This window comes from Haplochromis burtoni, unplaced genomic scaffold, assembly GCF_018398535.1.
Source record: "Haplochromis burtoni strain Fernald_Lab_line unplaced genomic scaffold, NCSU_Asbu1 Contig_295, whole genome shotgun sequence".
NCBI classification, from domain to species: Eukaryota; Metazoa; Chordata; class Actinopteri; order Cichliformes; family Cichlidae; genus Haplochromis; species Haplochromis burtoni.
The window spans coordinates 380,895-402,402 of NW_024582656.1; the positions used below are offsets into that span (position 1 = coordinate 380,895).

General features: G+C 45.4%; 1 protein-coding gene across 1 annotated transcript in view; it reads left to right on the forward strand.

The window, feature by feature from the left end:
* Positions 1–21,508, forward strand: part of cpne4a (copine IVa) — a gene marked incomplete at its 5' end in the record, with an annotated part of 79,341 nt that overhangs the window by 4,370 nt on the left and 53,463 nt on the right. Inside the window, 1 exon segment of the mRNA XM_042227986.1 lies at positions 16,708–16,887. Coding sequence (XP_042083920.1) covers positions 16,708–16,887 — 180 coding nt within the window.

Here is a 21,508-nt window from a genome sequence, read left to right on the forward strand (position 1 = left end):
ACTCCTAAGTACGTGCTTCTCAGGTGTGTAATCAGGAGCTTTGGAGCTGGACTCAGGTGTTCCTGTGACAGACGGCTGTTGTCTGTTTACTGCAGTGACGCTATAATAAGAGTGAAAACAGTCCTCTCCCTCCGCGGCGGCGCTCTTCTTCTCCTCTCGGATATCAGCCATCTGGAGGAGCATTTTTGGATGCAGCTCAGCTTCCTTATTGACACGACAGATGATGAAGGAGAAAAGTGATAGAATTCTCTGGTGGATTCTGTTTTTCGGGAGGCTCGGATGAGGCGTCGGGTCCAAACACAGTGGGACAGTAAACACAAAAATGAGCCTCTGCTGTGCTTCGTTCATGTCTTATTAATGCAGGAAGGTTTTACACAGTTGATGTGCACAGGCAGTACACGTTTAATGACCTCTGCGATGGTTAAAGAGCAGCGAGAGCCGAGCACGAGCGGCTGCACGGTCTCTCTTCTGTAACAGCTGTAATTTAAAGCTCCGCCTTTACTAAGAACAGCTGTTCCAGCCTCGTGTGTCGACACTGCACTTAGAGGAGAAATGAAGCAGCACTCCAAATGATGTTTCTGTCCTTTATGGAGTGTCAGAAACCTTTTATGATAAACTTGATCGGTCTCACTGAGCACGCTCACAGAGACCACAGATCAGACAGAGGAGACTTCCCCCCGACCCCCTCAGAATCAGCTGATCTTTGATTAAAGGATAAAGTAAAGTGATTGTATAGAAGAAACCAGCTGAGGGAGGCTCTTCATCAGTTGTTATCTTGGGGACACTGACCGGGTCATTGTTTCTACCCGGGGGGCAGATGTTGTTGGAGTTCATTAGAGAGAGTGGAGTCCAGAGGGAGCTCCAACCGATCCAGCAGAAGGAATCAGAACACTCGAGTGAAGCCGGAGCGAGTGTGCAGGTTTATAACTCTTCTACTGTCCTGCTCTCTGACTGAGTCTCAGCTGCAGCTCGTCTTTTCATCACATCGGGGACTCGATTGAGGCTGAGCAGATAAACAGCTGCTCACAAAGTGATGCCGGAGTGACGTCTTTTAGAAGTTTTTGGACGTACAGATTTGGTCCACTGAAGGACAACGTAGGGCTGTTCGATATAACCATATATATCTGATGACGATATAAAAACGTCCATCGTTTCATTTTACGCTGTCGTTTGTTTCGTGGTGTCGCAAAATAAACTGTTTACGGCAATATTTTTTCATGGTTTTGATCACTGCAGTGGCTGTATTCATTTCTTAAAGTTCTCTCTTTCTCTTATATGTAATATCACCACACTACGGACAAGCGCCTGTTTTTATGCGTTGTCGTTAGCAACAATGACGGTAAAACCACCGCGTGTCCGCTTGTTTATGTTCCACATAAACCTTTCACAATAAAGTTCAAGATCCTGTTGAGACTTTTCAAAATAAACTGAATCACGTGAAAGAGCAGATTTTTTACGGATGAGAGGTAAAAAAGCTAAAAAATAAACCTCAGACTCAAACGTTAGAACAGGCTTCTCCCCGCAGCACGCCGTGTAATAAATACTCACAAAGGAACGGCGCCGTTACAACTTATGTCTAAAAATGTGTCGTTTCATGCATCGGTTAAAACACTCGACTCCAGCTGGAAACACTTCACACAAGTCGAGCTGCCCGAGATTCACAGAAATTACAGAAAATGTTACATTGTTGTGATTTATATCGTTATCGGACGATAGATGTTTTATATCGGGCTGTGCGATTCTGGTCATATTGCACAGCCCCAGGACAACGTCTTTTTTTTTTTTTGGACGTCTACTGAACGTCTAGTGTTGACGTCTGCATGGCCTCCGTGTTCGGGTTATTTGTAGTCCACATGTGGTCGTTGTGGACGTCTTTTCAACATCAAACTCGTTATAGACGCCGTTTTTATGCTGCTTCTGTTGAGCCATGTTTCCGTCTTCTCTGGAGGCCACCGGTTCATTTTTCTGTAGCTTTGTTTACACATTTGTACGCGACTCCATTATCATCTGACACAATCAAATAATGTTATTGGGAGATGATCTGGAACGCTACGCCACCTTCTGACATGGGACAGGTCATAACAGTGACGTGTGAAGGAGTGCGGCGTGATCAGCGGACGTCTGCTTCATGGACGTGGAGCAGAAATGTCCCGAGCTTTACAGGAAGTTCCAACATGTGCTGCTTCCTCTCACGAAGCTTTTCACAATAAAACAGGACACTTGTAAAAATGAACCATATATAGTGCCAGTGGTTTTTTACACTTATTAAACTTATTGTACTTCCTTTAAAAGGAATTCCAAATTTTTTCCTTCAACCATTATTACTTTAATGTTTTTAATATTTCAACACATTTTAATAAACAACAGTTTTAACATGGTTACAAAAAAATAAGTTGATTAATTAAAATAAATAAACCGGTTAGAGAAACACAGGAAACACATGCACTGAACACATCAACACTGACACTTCTTTATAAATAATCTTCATGTGTATCATGTCGATAACAACAACGCTGATGTTTGTAAATACAAACATTACATTTGTGAATCATTTGCTGCACCCGTCACAGGCGTCCAATAAAAAATGGCCCAAAGTTCAAATGTTGAACGGCATCTTGACGCCACAGCTGGGTCACGGTTGTCCAGTATTGGTCACGGACCCGTTATAGACGTGAGTCTATCCCACGGCCAGTGCCAGTGCAGTGTGCACGGCGCTGAGAGAGAGGCGAGCGGCGGGCACGTGACTGAGAGCGTGCCCGATCACGACGTGTGCAACCAGGGAGGCCTTTGCTCATCCTGCCGGTGCGCCGTGCACGGCTGCGACCTGAAGGCACGAGTGGCGTGCGGCCTGGACCCAGCACCTGCTCACAGCCCGGTGAGTTTTTTAGTTGAGTGCTGGTGTCTGACATGAAGAGAAGCCCTCAGGTTTCGGCCGCTTCCTGCTCCCAGCTGGAGCCTTTCCTGCGTCGTCCTCTCCTGCAGCGTCACAATGAGATCATCTCCTTTTCAAATCTCTTTTTATGTAAATTTGGACTAAATTGTTTAATGATTGTCTTTATTTGAAAGCCCCCGCCGGCCTGCTGAGTAAACAAGAAAACAGTTGATATCAGTGCTAATAGTGTGTCAGCTCATCAGTGGGAAGACAAAGCGAGTGATTGTTGCTGATGGAGTGATTAAGGGGCGAGGGCACCGCCATTAAAACCCAATCAGCCTCCTCATCAGCAGCTGTGCGTTATTGTCACATCAAACAGATTTTCCTCTCCTGCTTTCTCTGGGAAGCGAGCGGCGCTCCGGGGAAACGCTCCTCTGTGAACGCCGCTGCTGTTTTAACCTCTTTCAGCGCCTTGTTTTGGTTATCCTGCACGTTTAATCGCATTCTTATCAACCTGCGGCTGGAACGAGAGCTCATTTTGGCTCCACTGAGACAGGGTTTATTCCCCCCGGGGAGCTGGTGTTAATATAACCTGCCCTGCTGTGATTTTAATGCAGTCTGGAGTTTATGTGGGTCATTTTCACCCCCCCTCAGTCATAATTACAGCTGAAATGACCTCCTGTGCTTTTCCAGTGCCTTCTCCTTCCCTAATTTAAACACTAGATTTGAAAGAACTTCTGCCTGTCCTTCTTTTTGAATCAGGTCACCACGAGCACCTCCATGCCATCCTATCTGAGAGCCTGCATGAGAGAAAGAGTTCAGTCTTTTATTAGAGCCAGACTCACTCCCACCGCTGCTCTGTTTGGACACTAAATGACATTTTAGCCTTTAATTATTTACATTTCCCTGAATCCTGCCTTTAAATATGTGCTGAACTACCTGCTGGATGCACGGACAGGTTTGTTCTGAGGAAATCTCAGAGCTTCTTGTGGAGCTGAATTCCCTCTGAAATGACCCACTTGTGACTGTGGAGGACGGCTGCAGTTCACGTCACGCCGTGTTTGCCCTCCAGCTCTGCAGCGCCTCCCTGAGGCAGTAGGAAGTATGACACACGATCCGTCGGAGCGCCTCATCGTTCCTAACATACGGTCCGCTACAAAAGACTGTTGAAGTCGGCTCATTTCTTCTAGTTGTTGGGTTGTGATTTGTCTTAAACCCACGTTTTACTTTAAAAAGCCACTAAAAGGAAACCGTGCAGGGATGTTTTCACAGCAAATGGTTCTCCAAAAGCTTTTGGATTATGTAAGAACATCAAATACAGGTAAAATATTAAAGCTGAGTTATAAACCGCTTTAATGTCGCTTCTGTGTTTGGTGTGACGATGCTGAGTATCCATCCACACGGTCCGATTCAGCTGCATGACAGGAAACACCTCCTGTGGGACCCACCACAGCGGCACTTAATTAAAACAGTCCAGTTTGTACAGCTGCTGTACAGGAGGAAACGATCTACTGGGACCAGAGCAGGTACGTTTATTCCTGCTGTGGACTGTGGGACGGCCTCGCTGCTGCAGGGTACGGCACTTCTGTTTTGTCACTTAACTCTGAGAGATAAACAAACAAACATCCTGATCGTGTGCTATCTCCCACCGAGGGAGGAATGAGCCAACATACAGAAGGATGGAGGCGATCGGCACACCGCCGCCTGCCTCGCCGCCTGCCTCGCCTCTGTGCTGGCATCTGTGCAGGACCCTGCTGCGAGTGGGCCGGCGTTGTTCTCGCTGCTGTGGGGTTTGAGTCTCTGGGTGTCAGCGGGGATTATGATCCGGGTGAGCTCGGCTCTGCCGCAGCTCTTGATGCTCGTTCAGGGCCCAGCGATGCCAGTAAGTCATCAAAGTGTAATGGTGGTTTTATTCTAATGTTTGCACTGAGGCTGTGGTTATAAATGTTTTATTGGCCCGGGGACTGTCTTTAGTGCTGTGGACGCCCCTCTCTCCTCCCTCTGGCTTCTTTCTCTTTCCCTCATGTTTTTAATTGAACTCTCCCTTCAGTTAAATCGAATCTAATTTCATCTGAAGCTGCCTGAGCTGTGTTTAGTCAGCTGGGCTTCAGTTTGGACACTGACAGAAGCCAGTGAGCAGATTTCCTTCAAAACTCATGTCTTTAAAGCAGGACACACATGTTATTCATGAGTCTACAGCCGGGCAGTGTTCGTGTGTTACGTGCTGGATGTGTAACATGCAAACAGGTGCGACTGCAGCAGTTTCTGTCCTCTCTGACAGACGCAGAGTAAGTTTGAGAGTGCTGGCTCAGACAGCTGAGATGGTGACGTCAGCTGTGACATTTTCTGCTCGTCGCTCTGTCACTGAAATCTTCAGGGATGGAAGAGTGAAGCTTTAAGACGATAACACGACAAAACAGCTGCAAAGACACAGAATCAGAGCAGAGACACAGAAACTACAAAAACAGATACAAACACAGCGAGACACCGAGTGCCCGCACAGAGACGCCAACCGAGCTCAAAGCGCAAAACAGACACAACAGAATAGAAATCATTACAGGCTCGGACATGTAAACTGCACTGGAGCTCAGTTTAACATTTATTAGTGTGGAAATCCTGCTGCTCACATACAGCAGGATGTATGTCCTGCTAATGACCTTGTAGTACCATATCACCCTATTAGAGCACTTCGCTCTCGCTCTGCAGGTCTACTTGTTGTTCCTAGAGTATTTAAAAGTAGAATGGGAGGCAGAGCCTTCAGTTTTCAGGCCCCTCTTCTGTGGAACCAGCTTCCAGTTTGGATTCAGGAGACAGACACTATCTCTACTTTCAAGATTAGGCTTCAAACTTTCCTTTTTGCTAAAGCATATAGTTAGGGCTGGACCAGGTGACCCTGAATCCTCCCTTAGTTATGCTGCAATAGACGTAGGCTGCCGGGGATTCCCATGATGCACTCGGTGTTTATACACTCACCTGTTTAAAGTTTGCATTATTAGGGGCGTGGCCTCTTTGACTGACAGGTGGATGCAGTCGCTAACTGTGTGTTAACTAATCAGCTTATTCCCTGAACTGGACCGTTTGCGTCATTTCTAATGCAGCTATGTGACCATGAACACGGCTGCTGTAAGGTCCGGTCTGTCAGCTATCGTCCAGTGTTGCTGATAAAGTGATAAAACTCTGGTTTTTACTGACCTGTCCAACTTCAATCAAAGGAGTGAAATAACGTAAAGTGAGTGTAACCTCTTTGCTCCAAAAAGTCGTACACCCGCTTTACAAACGCTCCCGTGTCGTGTTGGCGTCGTTCTGCTGCGCAGGAAGGACGACCTGGGGCCCATTTTTCTGCTGACTCTGCAGAACGGCGAGGACAAATTTCTTAAAAACCACAAACACACAAAGGATGGAAAATCACATGATCACAGAGGAAGATTCATTTTAACAGCGTTGACACTAAAGACCAAAGAGGGGCTGTTTATGTGTGCAGGGCTGTGATGAAGCCTGCTGTAAGACTCGCTCAGACCTGGTTTCTGGTCTCTGTCGTCCCACTTTGTGTTTTTATTTTTAGCCGTCTGGAAATCCAGATGAAATGTTGCTCTGTGTCCGCACAGACACACACCCCTCCTCTTCCTCCCCTCTCTTCTCTCTCCACACTCGCTCTTATTCTTCCCCTCGTCCCACTTTCGTCTTCGCTTTGTCTCTGAATGTCTGGCTTTCTGTTCAGGTTCGCGTCTTTCTGCCGAACGTGACGGGAGGTTGAAGAGGAGGTGGGATGGCGTCACGGAAGAGTCTGAAGAACGATTTTCTCTCTTTGTCTCGGCAGAACTGAGATGTGGAGAAAGACGATGCTTCTTGTTCTTCAGATGCAGATTAGATCAGACTTTGAGGGATTGTGTGTTTCCTGAGATAGATGACAGGACGTTTGTGCACTTCACATCTAGAATCACAGCACGTGTTTCCCGGCTTTCTTTCCACTTCTCAGTTTTCTGATCGTTTGGCTGAAAATAAAAATGCAAACTTAAACAGAAGCTGTGTGAGCTTTAGATGCAAACCACTTTCCTTTGCATTTCAATTTGAAGCTCTCGTCATCCACTGAGACTTCATGTTAATGTTTGGCTGTCTCTCTCAGGTCCATCTCTGAACTGCTTTCAATGCAGATTAATCAGAAAGAAATGAGATTTTAGAGACTTTGAACGTGGTTGTTGTTTCAGAACGTGCTGATCTGCTGGATTTTCCCACATAACCATCTCTGGGGTTTACAGGAAGTGATCAGAAGCTGTGTGATGATGTCATGCCAATATGACCAACATCTGTGAGGAATGTTTTCAGCGCCTCGCTGAATCTTTGTCACGAAGATTTAAAGCAGCTCTGAAGACAAAGGGTGTACCTAATGATGTGGCTATGAGTGCATACAGACAGGACTGAATGCACAATTAGGCACAAAAGGGAACAATTTGAATTTCTCATTATCCGCAGACAGAACAGGAACACAGACAATATAATAACCGCAGGTGTCGCCCCCTGCAGGCACTAAAAATACTGCAGGTTTAAGCGGTTTGAGCCCTTTTGTTTGGTTCAGAAACTCCATCTTTTATAAGACGATGACACAGAGGTAGGAAATCAGTGGGAGGAGTCAGACAGGAAGACACAAGGAAGAGGAACTGTCAAAGTAAAACAGGAAATGGAAACCAGGAAGACGGACATGAGAAGCCAACTAGAAACTAAAATCAGGATATGGAAAAAAATCAAACCTCTTCCATGATCGCCACAATAAAGTGCCCTGTGGGGATCTATTGTAGTTGAATATGATAGTTATTAGTGATATGATGATAGTGCACCGCATGTTATCACGGCTCCAGCAGCAATAAAGACTCCGTAGATTATCCGATGGTCACGATGAGATTTAAATTAAATTTGTATGTAAATAACAAAGTGTGCACGGCGTCCTTCAGCCTGGTGTTCTTTGTCTTTGTTACAGATCTAATTTAAAACAATGGCAGCTGTGTTTTTGTCAGATTGTAATTTTAACTACGAATCTTCACACCTCTCTTTCACACAACCCCCACAATCCTCTCATCACGCTCAGACGTATATATGAATGTGCATTAAGACCACATTTTATTTTTATAGTGCTTTTTTGCTGCTGCTTCATTAGAGAAGCTGCGAACAGGAGACGAAAGACGTGAGAAAAGTATATGAACACGGCTCAACATTAAAGTAATTCGCCAGTTTTCCTGTAATAGACCCGCCTGTTTCAAAGCTCCGAACGCTCGTTGTAGTGCGACAGGGAAGAAAGGTTCACTTGGATCTATTTACAGACACATTTACAGAAAGATGTATTTCAGAGGCTTCGAGTGTTTTTGTGCTGCTGCAAAGAAGATTTCTCTGAGGAGGAGTGACAAACCTCTCCATCTTATCTAAACACAAATGCAGCGCATGTGGTTCCTGGGATCATATAAGTGCAAGCTGTGTGTGTGGACATCAGGTTTAAAGCATTTAGATCAGGGTTGTCAAACACGAGGTCTGTGTAACCCGTCTGGTCCGTTTAAGGCAGATTCACTCGGGCCGTCGGTCAAAGTGAAAAACGGCTCAAAGAAATTGACAGGTGTGTTTGTTTTGGTGACTTCGTTAGCAGGTGCGGGTCGTTCCTGCAGCTGTGGGGAGGCCCACCATGACATCACCGCCACACTCTCTCACTGAGATGCTTAAAGTGATAGTTGAACAGGTGATCTGAGGCTCACCTGGAGGACCAGAGGAAAAGGTTTTGCTCCTGATGCTTTCTTTAACAAGCACGAGGCGTTCAGTCTGTTATTTGTGGTCAATTTCTTCTTTTGTGGTTTTCTTCTCCCTTTACTGCCCCCTACAGTTCAGACTCTTGGGGCAGGCTGACGATGTTAGCGAGTGCCACAAGAAGTTTGAGTTAATGTTTTGGTGGAAATAAAATAAGTTAATGGCGCTGACACACTGAGGCGTGTCACAGGCTGGGTCTCAGTACATTTTGTATTCGTCTCATTTTAGATTTGTGATTAGTTCATGTGTCGTTCCTGTTTAGCTTTTAGTTGAGGTTAAAGGCAGTCATTATTTATTGTTTCCTTGGTTTCTGTGTTTGGGTTCTTTTGTCGTTTATCGCGTGTTCGGTCTACTAAGCTTGTGTTGTCATGTCTAGTTTCAGTGTTTCCTGTTTTATTTTGAAGGATTCTCGTGTATTTAGTTTCACTTCCCCTGTGCTGTCACTGGGCTCATGTCAGTCAGCTGTTCGTGTGTTCCTCTGTTTTCAGTGTGTCATTGTCAGATCGTCTGCTTTGTTTTCAGGCCAAGAGTTCGTGTCAAGTTTTCGCACGTCAGGTCCTGTTGTTTTTATTTAATTCAGCTCCTGGTTTAGTTTATTGTTAGTTTTGCCTTTTGTTTGCAGTTATTTGGCTCGTTTGTGGTTATCCAAGTCACGTTTTGTTTCGTCTGCATTTGGGTCCATCTTTCCCTCTGCACACAGTCAGCCCCCTGATTGTGACAGACTGTCAGGTGTACCTGAGGATAATGACCTGGATGTGATGTTTGGGCTCATCGTCCCGCTGCAGGATCTCTGCTCTGAGGCTCTGTTACAGGTGAGCTGCTCAGGCTGCTGCAGCCTGTCTGTCGACTAACACAGCGCCTGGGTCAATCGGGGTCTCCGCCATCATCATCGTCGTCGTCGGATGTGAAGCAGAATTTGCTCATCGTCTCTCCTGTGAGTCTGACCTGCTCTGTGTGTGATCCTCAGCAGACGGGTCAGCGCCGACGTGATGAACATGTGGAAACAACAGAAACATGAGTTTGTCTCCTGGAAACCCAAAGAAGCGAAACGCTGCTTTCATAGTTGGTGCTGAAAGTGTAAAGTGTGCGTGTTAGTCCCCATAGGGAAATAATTCCTCTGTATTTAACCCATTCACCCAGTGAAGCAGTGGGCAGCCACCAGTGCAGCGCCCGGGGAGCAGTGTGTAGGGACGGTACCTTGCTCAGGGGTACCTCAGGGTAGCCGTTCAGTGGAGTCGAACCCCCGACCTTCCGATCATGGGGCCACCACTCTACCTACTGAGTTATCCCTGTCTCTGCCTTTGACTTTTGGCTCGATTTGGTCGATTTTCTCCAGAAGCTTTTGTGTGTTTGCAGCTTCACATTAATGAGAAGAAAAAGTGTAACCACAAGCACATAACTAGTTTTAAATCCCGCTAGAATTGCAACCACATTAGCTAGCGCAATAATTAAAGCACTGACAACAACAAAAACATTATAATCCAGAAACACACTTTGCTGATCTGATCAGCTGTTCATAGCACTTCCTACGTTGGAATAACGATTGGCCCCAACCAATCACAGCAGATGGCCCCGCCCCTCCCTGAGCCTGGTTCTGCTGGAGGTTTCTTCCTGTTAAAAGGGAGTTTTTCCTTCCCACTGTCGCCAAAGTGCTCATAGGGGGTCATATGATTGTTGGGTTTTTCTCTGTATCTATGAAGCGCCTTGAGGCGATTTTTGTTGTGATTTGGCGCTATATAAATAAAATTGAATTGAATTGAATTGAATTGAATAAACATCAGTGCAGACTCGCACACGTCTGCCATTACCTGCCAAAAGTGGAAGTGACGTCACTCAAAAATGAAACTATGAAGACACTCAAAATAAATTTCCTGTGGTTGGAAATTATTTTGTGCAACTTTTTTGCATTTACAGTTTTGAGGAATAACAATAATAATAACAACGACAACAATAACAATAATAATACAATAATAACAACAATAACAATAATAATAATAATAATAATAATAATGATGATGGATTGCATTTATAGAGCTTTTCGAGACCCTCAAAGCGCTCTACAGTTCCACTATTCATTCACTCTCACATTCACATGCTGGTGGAGGCAGCTACCTCTGACATTTCTGTAACTACAAATATGTGTAAAATAAAAGAACAAACCAAAAACGATTTTAATTTTTATTGCAGTTTATGTAGTTACTCTGGACTTAATGCAAACATATGATTCAAATCTGGGCTGTAACGGTTGTATTGATGTACAGCAACTTGAAATGTTTGAAAAAATGGCAGCATGTAAGAATATAAAGAGAAGGTAAAAGTTCAGATTTGAAAAATGATTTCCTGTGCGTGCACATCAGTGACAGTGACGGCGTGCTGGACTTTGCTCGAGCTTCGGTTTTCCGCACTCTTCACCCGTGGTTGTGGTTCAGGAAGCGAGCGCAGAGCGCTTCCATCACCGCGCTTTGCAGCAACACCATCCCAGCAGAAGCCAGCGTATCCATGACGGTGATTGTGACTCATGAATGATGTCACACAGTATTTCTGCTTTGATTGGTGCTTTCTAAGAAAACAAACATTTTGGGGCCTGATGACACCCCAGGCTCTGGAACTGCACCTCAGCTCCGTGGACTCTTTTAAAAAGCAGCTAAACTCGTTCAACACTCGGTGTTTATATTTTTAGCCTTGTTGTTGTTGTGAATCACTTTGTGAGTTTTATCTGTTATATTAATAACATTTTACTGGAACGGACGCGGCCTCGCAGGCATGGCACAGGAGTGGCATCCATCTGATCAGGGATTTGTTCTTTGGCATATTTGGATCCTTTGAATAACTACCAGGGAAATTTACTTACACACACACACAAACACACAGAGTGTAGATAATAAGGACATCATTTCCCAGATTTATGGATTCATTTGTGAGATGTTGCCTCATCAGCAGACCCTTTCAGATGGATGCTGACACTAGCTGTGCATCGCCTCCATTACACTAAAGTGAACTCATGAATCAGCTTCAATCCTCCTGTTGTGCTCACGCTCAGTGCTCAGTGCATTCTGGCTTTTAGTCGGATCCTCTGACTGCCGTCATTACTGTGAGAGCTTCAAATGCTACCTGCTCAATAATTATCTATAACGCCGTTTCTCTCACTCTTCATCTTATTTCTGTAAACTGGAACGTCCTGAGTCCCCCTCAGGTGGCCCAGGGATGTGACATTTGAGGTTTGGGAAATTAAATATGAACTAAAAGGAACCAATGATGAGTTTAATGATGATGATGATGATGTGTGTGTTTCTTTTTGTTGAGTTTTATATCCTCATCATATGTCATTCATATTCACACACAGACCGTATCTGGACAGAACGGTAATATGTGGTAATCTGAGTGTTACTGTATAATATGACTACACTTAATAAAGAAAAAAAGGAAGTCTCTCAGGAAGTGCCCGCCCCTCAGCTTCCAGATGAGCTTCATGGATGAGATGATGTGTGAGAGGAGAGCAGTTTGAAGGTTTGAACATCCTTCGCGTTCTGTCCCGTGTTGTTCTGTTTCCGTCTGCTGACGCAGACGCCATGGCGTGAGGAGAATGTGGACCCAAATGCAGCCACAGAGACGAGGGTGGATGATAACGAAAAGTGAGCCTTTATTTCTGGCAAAACACTGCAAACAGGAGGAAGTGAGAGAACTAACAAAAGCCCAGACTGGGGAAAACTAAGCATAACACATAACCTGAGGACGAAGACCAGAAGCAAGGACTGAGAAACCAGGAAATGCAGAGGCAGCATGGAGGAAGATGGAGGAACGGAGGGAACACAGCTGTGAACAATAAGACATGACGAGACCGGGAGGAAGCAAAACCGAATACACTGACACGGGACGCAGACTGTCAAAGTAAAACAGGAAACATGAACACAGAGGCAACGACGACTAGACGTAACACAAGGGACACAAAGGAGGCGCAATAACAAAACCTGAAGAGCAAAAAACACTAAACAATGGCTAAAGTACATGAACCCAGTAAATCACAGAATGCAGATAAATGCAGCACAAACCACCGAGTCTCCAGACGCCAGGGTCACATTTGCATGTTTCAGGTTCTGCAGTGAGGACGGGTTCTTGCGGTCTGTGCTTATTTAGTCTCTTGGTGTTTTGGGACGCCTCCTCGACCCGGATGTTCTCCCAGTGTTGCTCGGTCTCAGCTCTGGGAGGGGGGCGGGGTCTGTTCTGGTCCCGTTGTTCCAGGTTTCAGCTTGGAGTCCAGCCCGGTCCAGTCCAGAACTCGGTCCTTCAGGGTTGCTGTCGCAGCTTTGGTGGCTCGCTTGGCAGCGTCCAAAGCCTTGCTCATGGGCACGTGTGGAAAATTAAACATTTATTGGCTTCCATGTATTAGACAGTGCTGCAGGTGCAGGTATGAAACGCTTGTCTTCAGTTTTTCTCCCTGAAACAAATTCAGGTTTCATCTCTCACAGTTCAGACTCTTTGCAGTGAAACGTGCAGCAGCTGAATTTATGATCAGAGCGGGACCTTCAGCTTCGTGCTGACATCTTCTCTTTATCATAAACTGCTCATTTGTTTTACAGAGGAAACAAAAAAGCCTTGATGGATGCTTGAACGCTTCTGTTTCTGACTAATGAGAGACGCCGAGACTGCAGATCTTCAGGACCTTTTGTTTTCACATCAAACTGCTGAGCGAACCTGTGGGATGATTTCCTGCTTTCAGATGTTTCGGAGCCAGCGGAGCTCTTACACTCGTTCTCAGACACTCGCAGGACGTCGGGTTTCCTCTCACGCTCCACGCTGGATTTCTTTTCAGCTGATTCACCATCTGTCCCTTATAACAAGGAGACGAGGATGACTCTGACTGTTGGACTCGGACTTCGACTGCACGCAGCTTCTCAGCAGCTCGCTGCTAATTTAAGACTTCATCACTTCCTGACCACAATCGCTTTCCTGCTCTGACTTATGGATCAGATCTCACACTGTGGTCCTTAGAGCTGCACGTTTTACACCAGGGGGAGTGTGGACTCACACAGTCAGTCACACACTGACTGTGTGAGTCAGTAGGAGAAAAAATGACGTATATTGTACTCGTACACTGATTACTGTGGACGTACATCTCCCCACAAATTGATGTGTGCTGATAAAAACAGACTGAGTCCATTGAAAATACATAGAAGTGATGAGAGTTTGTGGAAGCCGCCATCTTGCCCTTCATGTTGAATGTAGTGGTTCCACATCATATGTACTCTTAGATTTAAAGATCACAAGTAGCTCTTTTAAACGGTGACCATTTAACATTTGTACATGTACAGTTTCACCATGTCGTTCTCCTCCTTCCCCTCCCCTCAGCTGTGTGGCAGGAAGGATGTAGGACCCAAACCCAGGACTCATACACAGAGAGGAAACTCAAAACAGCTTCATCGCTGGAAAAACTCGAGTGATGAATACAACAAACTGAACTGGGAACTAGAAAACAAACCAGGAACAGAACATTGGGAAATTACTGGGAACACAAAGGAAACACTCAGCCATGATGGTGTGCGATGGTTAACGACGTGACAACAGACAGAGGAAAACACAAACACGCTTAAATACACGAGGGAAACACAGCTGGGACTAATCTGACACAACGAGACGAGGAGGACCTAAAACTGAATATACTCACACAGAACTATCAAAATAAAACAGGAAACCAGAGGCTGACACTGAAATTGACAGAACATAAGGAACAGAGGGAGCACAGAGACAAGACTAACAAACTACGACATGGAGACACGACTGAGTGTGGGACATGGAACAAACATGAAGACAGAACCAAAGCTACATTAGAGACACGACACACTAAACATGGAACAAAACCTACGAACTAGAAATCACAAAGCACTGAAGAACTCAGAGCCAGAAAATACAAAAAACTAAACCACCAGAAAAGCACAAAATCACAGAATATCACAGAATCCAAACATCAACACTGGGTCACCTGACTCAGGACCATCATCACCTCAAGCCTCGTCTCCTGAACTGAAGTCAGGCCTCTAAAATGCTCCTCCCCCTTTTGTGAGTGTGGACGCTTCGTCTTTGCCCTTTAAATGCTTTGCTTCTTTTATTGATTTTCATGCTGATTTTTTTCCCTTTTTTCCGTATGAGCTTACCTGCGATAGCTTCTGGACACTTATAGATCATTAGGACTAAAGCGTTCTTAACAGAAACAGCAACATTTTTATAGTTACCTTATCCTCAGCGCTCCGTGTGTCTGTGGGCTAGACACAGCTGAAGCCTGATTACAGCGTCTGGGCACCGAACAGCCTCAATAGCCTGGAAAGGTGCTAACCGCTAGGCTAACTAGCAACAACATACCTTCCCTCTCCACAGAAGACTACCACAGCCTCCTGCAGAAGATTGCAGTACTGGAGACTGGCCTTCACTTCCTACGAGACAGAGAAGCTCTTCTACCCCTGTATACGAGAGGAAACAGGACTGGACAACCGTGAATAGGAAGGTTAACGACAAACCTCCAAAACAACTGAATGTGAACCTGCAGAACAGATTTGCTCCACTATCAAAGGACCCTGGATCTATATTGGACAACCATCCATATAAAAGTAGCGAAGTAAGGCCTGAAAATCTGTTTAAAAGTAAAAGGCCACAGGGAAAGCTAAAGGCTAGGCCTGCTGGTCTATAAAGCTCTGAATGGTTTAGGACCAAAATACATCAGTGACCGCCTGACCCAGTATGAACCTTCCAGATCCCTCAGGTCATCTGGATCCGGTCTTTTATCAGTTCCCAGAGTCAGAACCAGACACGGAGAAGCTGCATTCAGCTTTTATGCTCCTTATATCTGGAACAAACTCCCAGAAAGCCTCAGATCAGCTGAAACACTCAGTTTATTTAAATCCAGGTTGAAGACTCACCTGTTCTCAGCTGCATTTGAATAAAGCACCAAATCCAACAACACCTGGTGATAAGCTAACATTATACCAGCTAATGTCACGCGTCCAAAAAATAAACAGTTTGATTACGTTCTCACATCATATGTTTGTTCACTAAATGTCCAAGTCCAGCAATATGAGATCCACGTTAAAGACAGTTTTCATAACACAGCTATGAAGCTAGCAGAAGCTAGCAGAAGCTAGCAGAAGCTAGCAGAAGCTAGCAGAAGCTAGCAGAAGCTAGCAGAAGCTAGCAGCTACATCATAACATCAGCACTTACTGACGTAAAAGTTCAGGATGTTCTCACAGGTCAGACAGAAGTGAGCTTCACTTTATCCTCTTTTAGATAAAAACATTAAAAAGAAAACAAAAACCAACCCTCATTTGAGTTTACATTTATTTAATCAAAAAAAGTTTTCATTGATGTAATTTACACAGAAAAATAATTAAGTAATAAAATAATGTTAAAGTTTAAAACAAAGATTGAGAAAAAGAAGAAATTCTGAGACTGTGCCAACAAAGCCTGCCCTTCAAAATCATCACTAGATGCAGTGATGTGGGACTGCACCGGGTGAAATGCTCCCTGTTAGCCCAGGTTAGTCCCCCTGACTCCCCCAACGTGTGAAAACTATGACCTTCAACTTGATTTAGAAAGCAGACAACGTCTCCGACTGCAAACTCAGGCTGACGGGCTGGATGCTGAGCCACGATGACTCTAGAGTTCAGGCTGTTTTTGCTAAAGTTTCTCCCAGAGACGCCGCGGGCGATAAAGAGGGACTCAGCATTTAGAGTCTGAACCTGAACATGCTTCTGATCTGTGGCTCTTTCGCTGTGAAGACACGCTTACCTTTGATGGTTGCTGGAGTCCTTCAGACTTCTACACGATGCTGCTTCTGCTGCACCTGCAAGTGTTCTAAAAAACCGACGTAATGCAGTCATGATTCCTCATGACTCTGGAAAATTAATAATCACACATATTTGTGCACGACAGGAATGAAAGAATGAAAAGTCGCACCTTGGATTAGCTTTCATACCACTCATGTTCATGTAATATTTGCAGTTAACGTGCAGGTGCAAGCCATCGAGCAATAACTCACGTTATTTCGTCCTTTGGTGTCCTGCAGGTGGATCGGACGGAGGTGATCCGCAGCTGCGTCAACCCTACCTACTCAAAGGTTTTCACGCTGGACTTTTATTTTGAAGAGGTGCAGCGTCTGCGCTTCGAGCTGTACGACATCAACAGCAGCCACAACGGCCTGAAGGAGGCGATCTTCCTGGGATCGGTGGAGTGCACGCTGGGACAGGTGAGTCACAGTTCCTTCTTTATTATTTATGGTCTTTATTTAACTTCAAGCCTCCCGTCAGACGATCTTACTTCCATTTAAGAAACTTCTCTGAAACAGTTGAATGAAAACTGAAGTTTCTATTTTTCCACACGCCTGACAAATACCTGAGAGCCAATGAAAACAAGTAAACAGGAATAAATGAGCCTGAGTGTCACGAAACTGAAGAGCGAGACTGAGATCTGCCAGAGGACGCCTGCCGTGTGTGTGTGTGCTTTCACAGGTAAACAGTAGGAAGCTGTCAGTCATCAGCCTCACTTCAGCTGAAGGTCTGAACGTCTCTTTTTGTTCCCAGTGAAGTTTGTAACACCGACAGACTTCCAAAGCTTCTGCTAATAGATCAGCACTTCAGAAAAACATCGGTAAACAGAAGCCTGAGCTTCTCTTCAGGCTTCTTTTCTTTTCTCGATGAAAAGCTAATTGTTTGCCGTGTTTTTGTCAGCCAGCAGCTTTTCAGAGACTCAATTACAGCCTGCGTGCAGCAGACACAATAAAGTGGGAATAAAACACATTTGTGTGTGTGTGTCGCTCATTGAAGTTGTGGAATGACCGGTTCATGCACGCTCTCACAACATTTATAAAAATCTGACTTGATAAAAATCATTATTTGTCTGCCTGAGACACAAAATGAGTTTTCAGCCTCTCCACATGACACACGTGTGTTTTTGCTAACCGAGCAGCAGCTGACGAGGCTCAGAATCATAATCCTGTTTTTTTCAGAACGTTTTCACTACAAACTACACCTGAAAATCTGAACTTCTAATTTCATGTTTAAACTTAATCTGCAGTTCCTCTTGTGTCCACTAGAGGCACCAAAAGTGTCTCCCATGTAAAAAAGCTCAATATTACAGCAGTTTTTTTTAAGTGCACATTTGGGGGTTTGGTGCCAATAATCTTCACTGATAGATGGATGGAAAAAGAAAAAATAGCTCAAAGAAAAAGACAAAACACTGAATGTGTAACAGCTCGTCACATGGATGCCTGTAAAATCCCAGTGCCTGATGGGTAAGCATCATCTGTCAGTGTTCAGAGTTAAGCCCATTCCAGATAAACAACATTCCCTCTGTACATCGGTTGCCAGAGGAAATTCCAGGCTCTGGTTGCCTAGGTCAGCGGTCCCCAACCCCCGGGCCTCGGCCCGTGAGTCGTTTGGTACCGGGCCGCGAGAGTTGAGGCTCAGGTGTGAAATGTGTGGTTTTCAGGGTTTTTATCGGTTTTCAGCGTTATTTTGTTATCGTCTTTATCGTTAACTCGGTTTTCCTGGGTCTTTTCACGTGTGTTATGAATAAATCTTCTTTTTTTGGTACCAGTTTTATTTTGTTGTATTTATCCGCGACACCTTAAAGGCCGGTCCGTGAAAATATTGTCGGGCATGAACCGGTCCGTGGCGCAAAAAAAGGTTGGAGACCTCTGGCCTAGGTAACCCTCATGTGTCAATCACAGCAGTATCCTTCCCTCTAATTGGCTGTCACTTCAGTTGTTTGCATCCAAGTTGAGAACCTGGAGATTTACATTGCCAGCAGTTATTTCACTGGTTGTTGCCTGAATGTTGAAGGAACATATTTTTACCCAAACAAGGATCTAGTACCTGGAATGAGGATCGTCAACAGACGGACGTCTATGTTCAAGCCATAGATGGATGAAGTCAGTGGAGCGTCACCCACTTGTGAGCTGAAACCTTATGTGGTGAGCGGCTGTGAGGAAGCAGGTTACATATGCAGGATAATTCACCTGAAATGAGTGACTGAGCCCCGAAACTCATCAGGAAGGTGTTGACTGATCTGGTCTAGACCAGTGCTTCCCAACCACTGAAATGATCCGGTGTGCCGTGGAAGATTGTCTGGTTCCACCTGATTAGGTGAAACGCCGACCCTGAAGGCTCTAGCATGAGTAATGGTCAGAAGAAAGCAAAAAAGGTACACTGGGGACAAACTGAGCGCCTTCCACTACACCTGTTTCGCTGGGAAAAGTATCAATATGCTTTTTGTGACATTTTTGTTTGGTGGTGTGCCGTGCGATTTTTCTAATGGGAAATATGTGCCGTGGCTCCAAAAGGGTGGGAAACACTGGTCTAGGCAAGAACGTTTTCCCGTTGTCTTCCATAGACCGGGGAGTCTTTGTTCAACCACAGGTTTCGCCCCCTGGTGGCCTTGAAGCAGAATGCTTCCACTCATTTGTCTGTGGTTCAGAGTGTCTTCCAGTGTTGCCGACGTAGCAACTTTGTCGCTATATTTAGCGAGTTTTCAGACCCTTTGAGCAACATTTTTTCTAAAAAGCGACTAGCAACAGATCTGGCAACTTTTTCTGGTGTTATTGGAGGCTTATTGACAGGTGGTGGACTTAGCTCGCTTGTTCACTTTGCAGCTTACAAAATCCTGCCGTCATTTCTGTTTGCTCGACTCTGTGGAGTCTGTGGAGTCTGTGTCGGCGTCTGAGCTGTTGAACTTTGTGATTAGTCTAACCTGGCACGAGCTACTGTTTGAGACTGCTGAGGGACGGCTTGTGGGAGTGAGCTCAGGTGTCACGAAACGAATCGAATCAACAGGAATAATTTCACGTTTCATTGAAACGTCTGTTTTAAATGTGGCTCAAGGAAAACACAGAAATTAGCTCGCCGACCTGATCGCAGACGTTTTCAGCCTGACTAAATGCAGTGGTGCGTTACTGCGACGACCGTGTGGAGGATGCGTTCAGGATATTTCAGGTTGATGGTCGGCTGCGTTCAGTCCTTTTACTTTGAGATGTTTTCTGGAGAAGATGATGGTCTTTGTTCACAGAGACTGCAGCTTCGCTTTGTTTCTAAGTGAAGTTCTGCCAACTGTGAGTAAATGCCAGTCAGATAGCAGAGTGGCAACAGGCAGCCATCTGCTGTCATTACCAAAGTTTGTGCTGAAACAAAGTTTTCAGCTCGAGAAAAACGTTGGAGTCGGGCTCCAGACGCAGCATCTCTTATTAGAATCACCTAAATTCAGTCTGCGCTATAATGAAAAGATAAATCCACACATAATGCAGTCCGAGGGAATCTACGTGTTGTTTGGTGTTTTGTTAGGAGCTAAAGAATCCGATGAACAGACAGATTTTCCACCTGCTGTTGGTCTCATTAAAAACTGAAGTCGGGAAGTCTGTCAGCTGAGCCTCGTTGTGGATTTCCTTCCGACTGTTTTCAGTTTCCTGCAGGGAAGTAAAAATGTGTTGGAAGAGTTTTAACACACTTATCTGAAGAAGATGATGAGGAGAAGGAGCCAAGTGGGTGATGAAACAATCAGCTTGGATGACTGCGGAAAGTCGGGAAAAGCCTCCTCCTCACCATCGTCTTTGTTTCTGCCAGCAGCGTCAGTTCTGCCAGCTCGTTCAGCAGCCAGATGGCTGACGGAGCACCGCAGGTTTTTAACGGGCCTGGAAGAAGCAGTTCTGGCACACGAGGCGGCAGAGGGGCGAGATTTCACTCCGTAATGAAGTAAAACAGCTTCTTTTTTATCCTGCTGATAGCACAGGTTTGATTTTTAACAGCAGGAGAGGTTTTCATGCTGGAACTGAAGTGGGAACATGGTTCAGGAGCAGTATTTAAACACATTAAAGAATATGTTAACAGCTTGGCATGTCCCGGAAAATCCTGAAAAAAGGAAAACTGATCATCGCCTAAAAGCTGCAAGAAAATCAGATCCAGCACGAAGAGTAGGCTTGAACAAAGCTTTAAAAACGAGCAGGTGAGACACACAAAAGACAAAATTCAAAAAGAATTGAAAAAAGTCCACGACGGCCGGTGTCCCTGCAGGTCTTAGATCTGACCCTGGGCCAACACACCTGAAGCAAACGATTAGTTCATTACCAGGCCTCTGGAGAACTTAACATCTTGAGAAGGTAATTTAGCCATTAAATCAGCGGTGGTGGATCCAGCACACATCTAAAACCTGCAGGACACCGGCCCTCGTGGACTGGGATTGGTGACCCTGTTTTAAAGGCTCCGGAGAACCAGCAGACCTCAGCTGAGCCTGTCATGTGGGGATGTGGGGACAAAGGACCCGGAAGCTGGACTCTTTAGTGAAGACAGTGTGTTTTACAGTGAGGTAAATAACAGATGCACACTAAATCCCCGTTGCTCCCTAGACTCCCGCGTGTGCTCCCCTCCGACGTCAGTGCTCGTGCTCCCTGCTGTCGTGTTCCTGCACACCCTGTGCGTGCCGTCCTTCTGGTTCCACCTGCAGGAAAACAGCAGAAGCAGCCGTCAACACTGACCCCACGGGCATACGCGAGCTGCACTACCGAACACTGACACACGCTAACGTGGGATGTAACGCAATGATCCGTCAGTGGGAGCGCCAACGCTCTCCTAAGCTCCCCGACGAGCCCTGATCAGCAGCAGGTGTGTGGCAGGGACTTCAGGTGTCATCCATCCAACAGCCACACCTGCAGACACACAAATACACACACACACCCTGCCTACACATGCAATAAGTGGAACACAGACATGACAGCATTGTGCAGAAGACACACACATCACAAAATAATAATAATACTACTGATAATAATTATAGTCCACACTGCTCACGGACCCCGAGTCCCCGGAACCGGGTCCGTGACA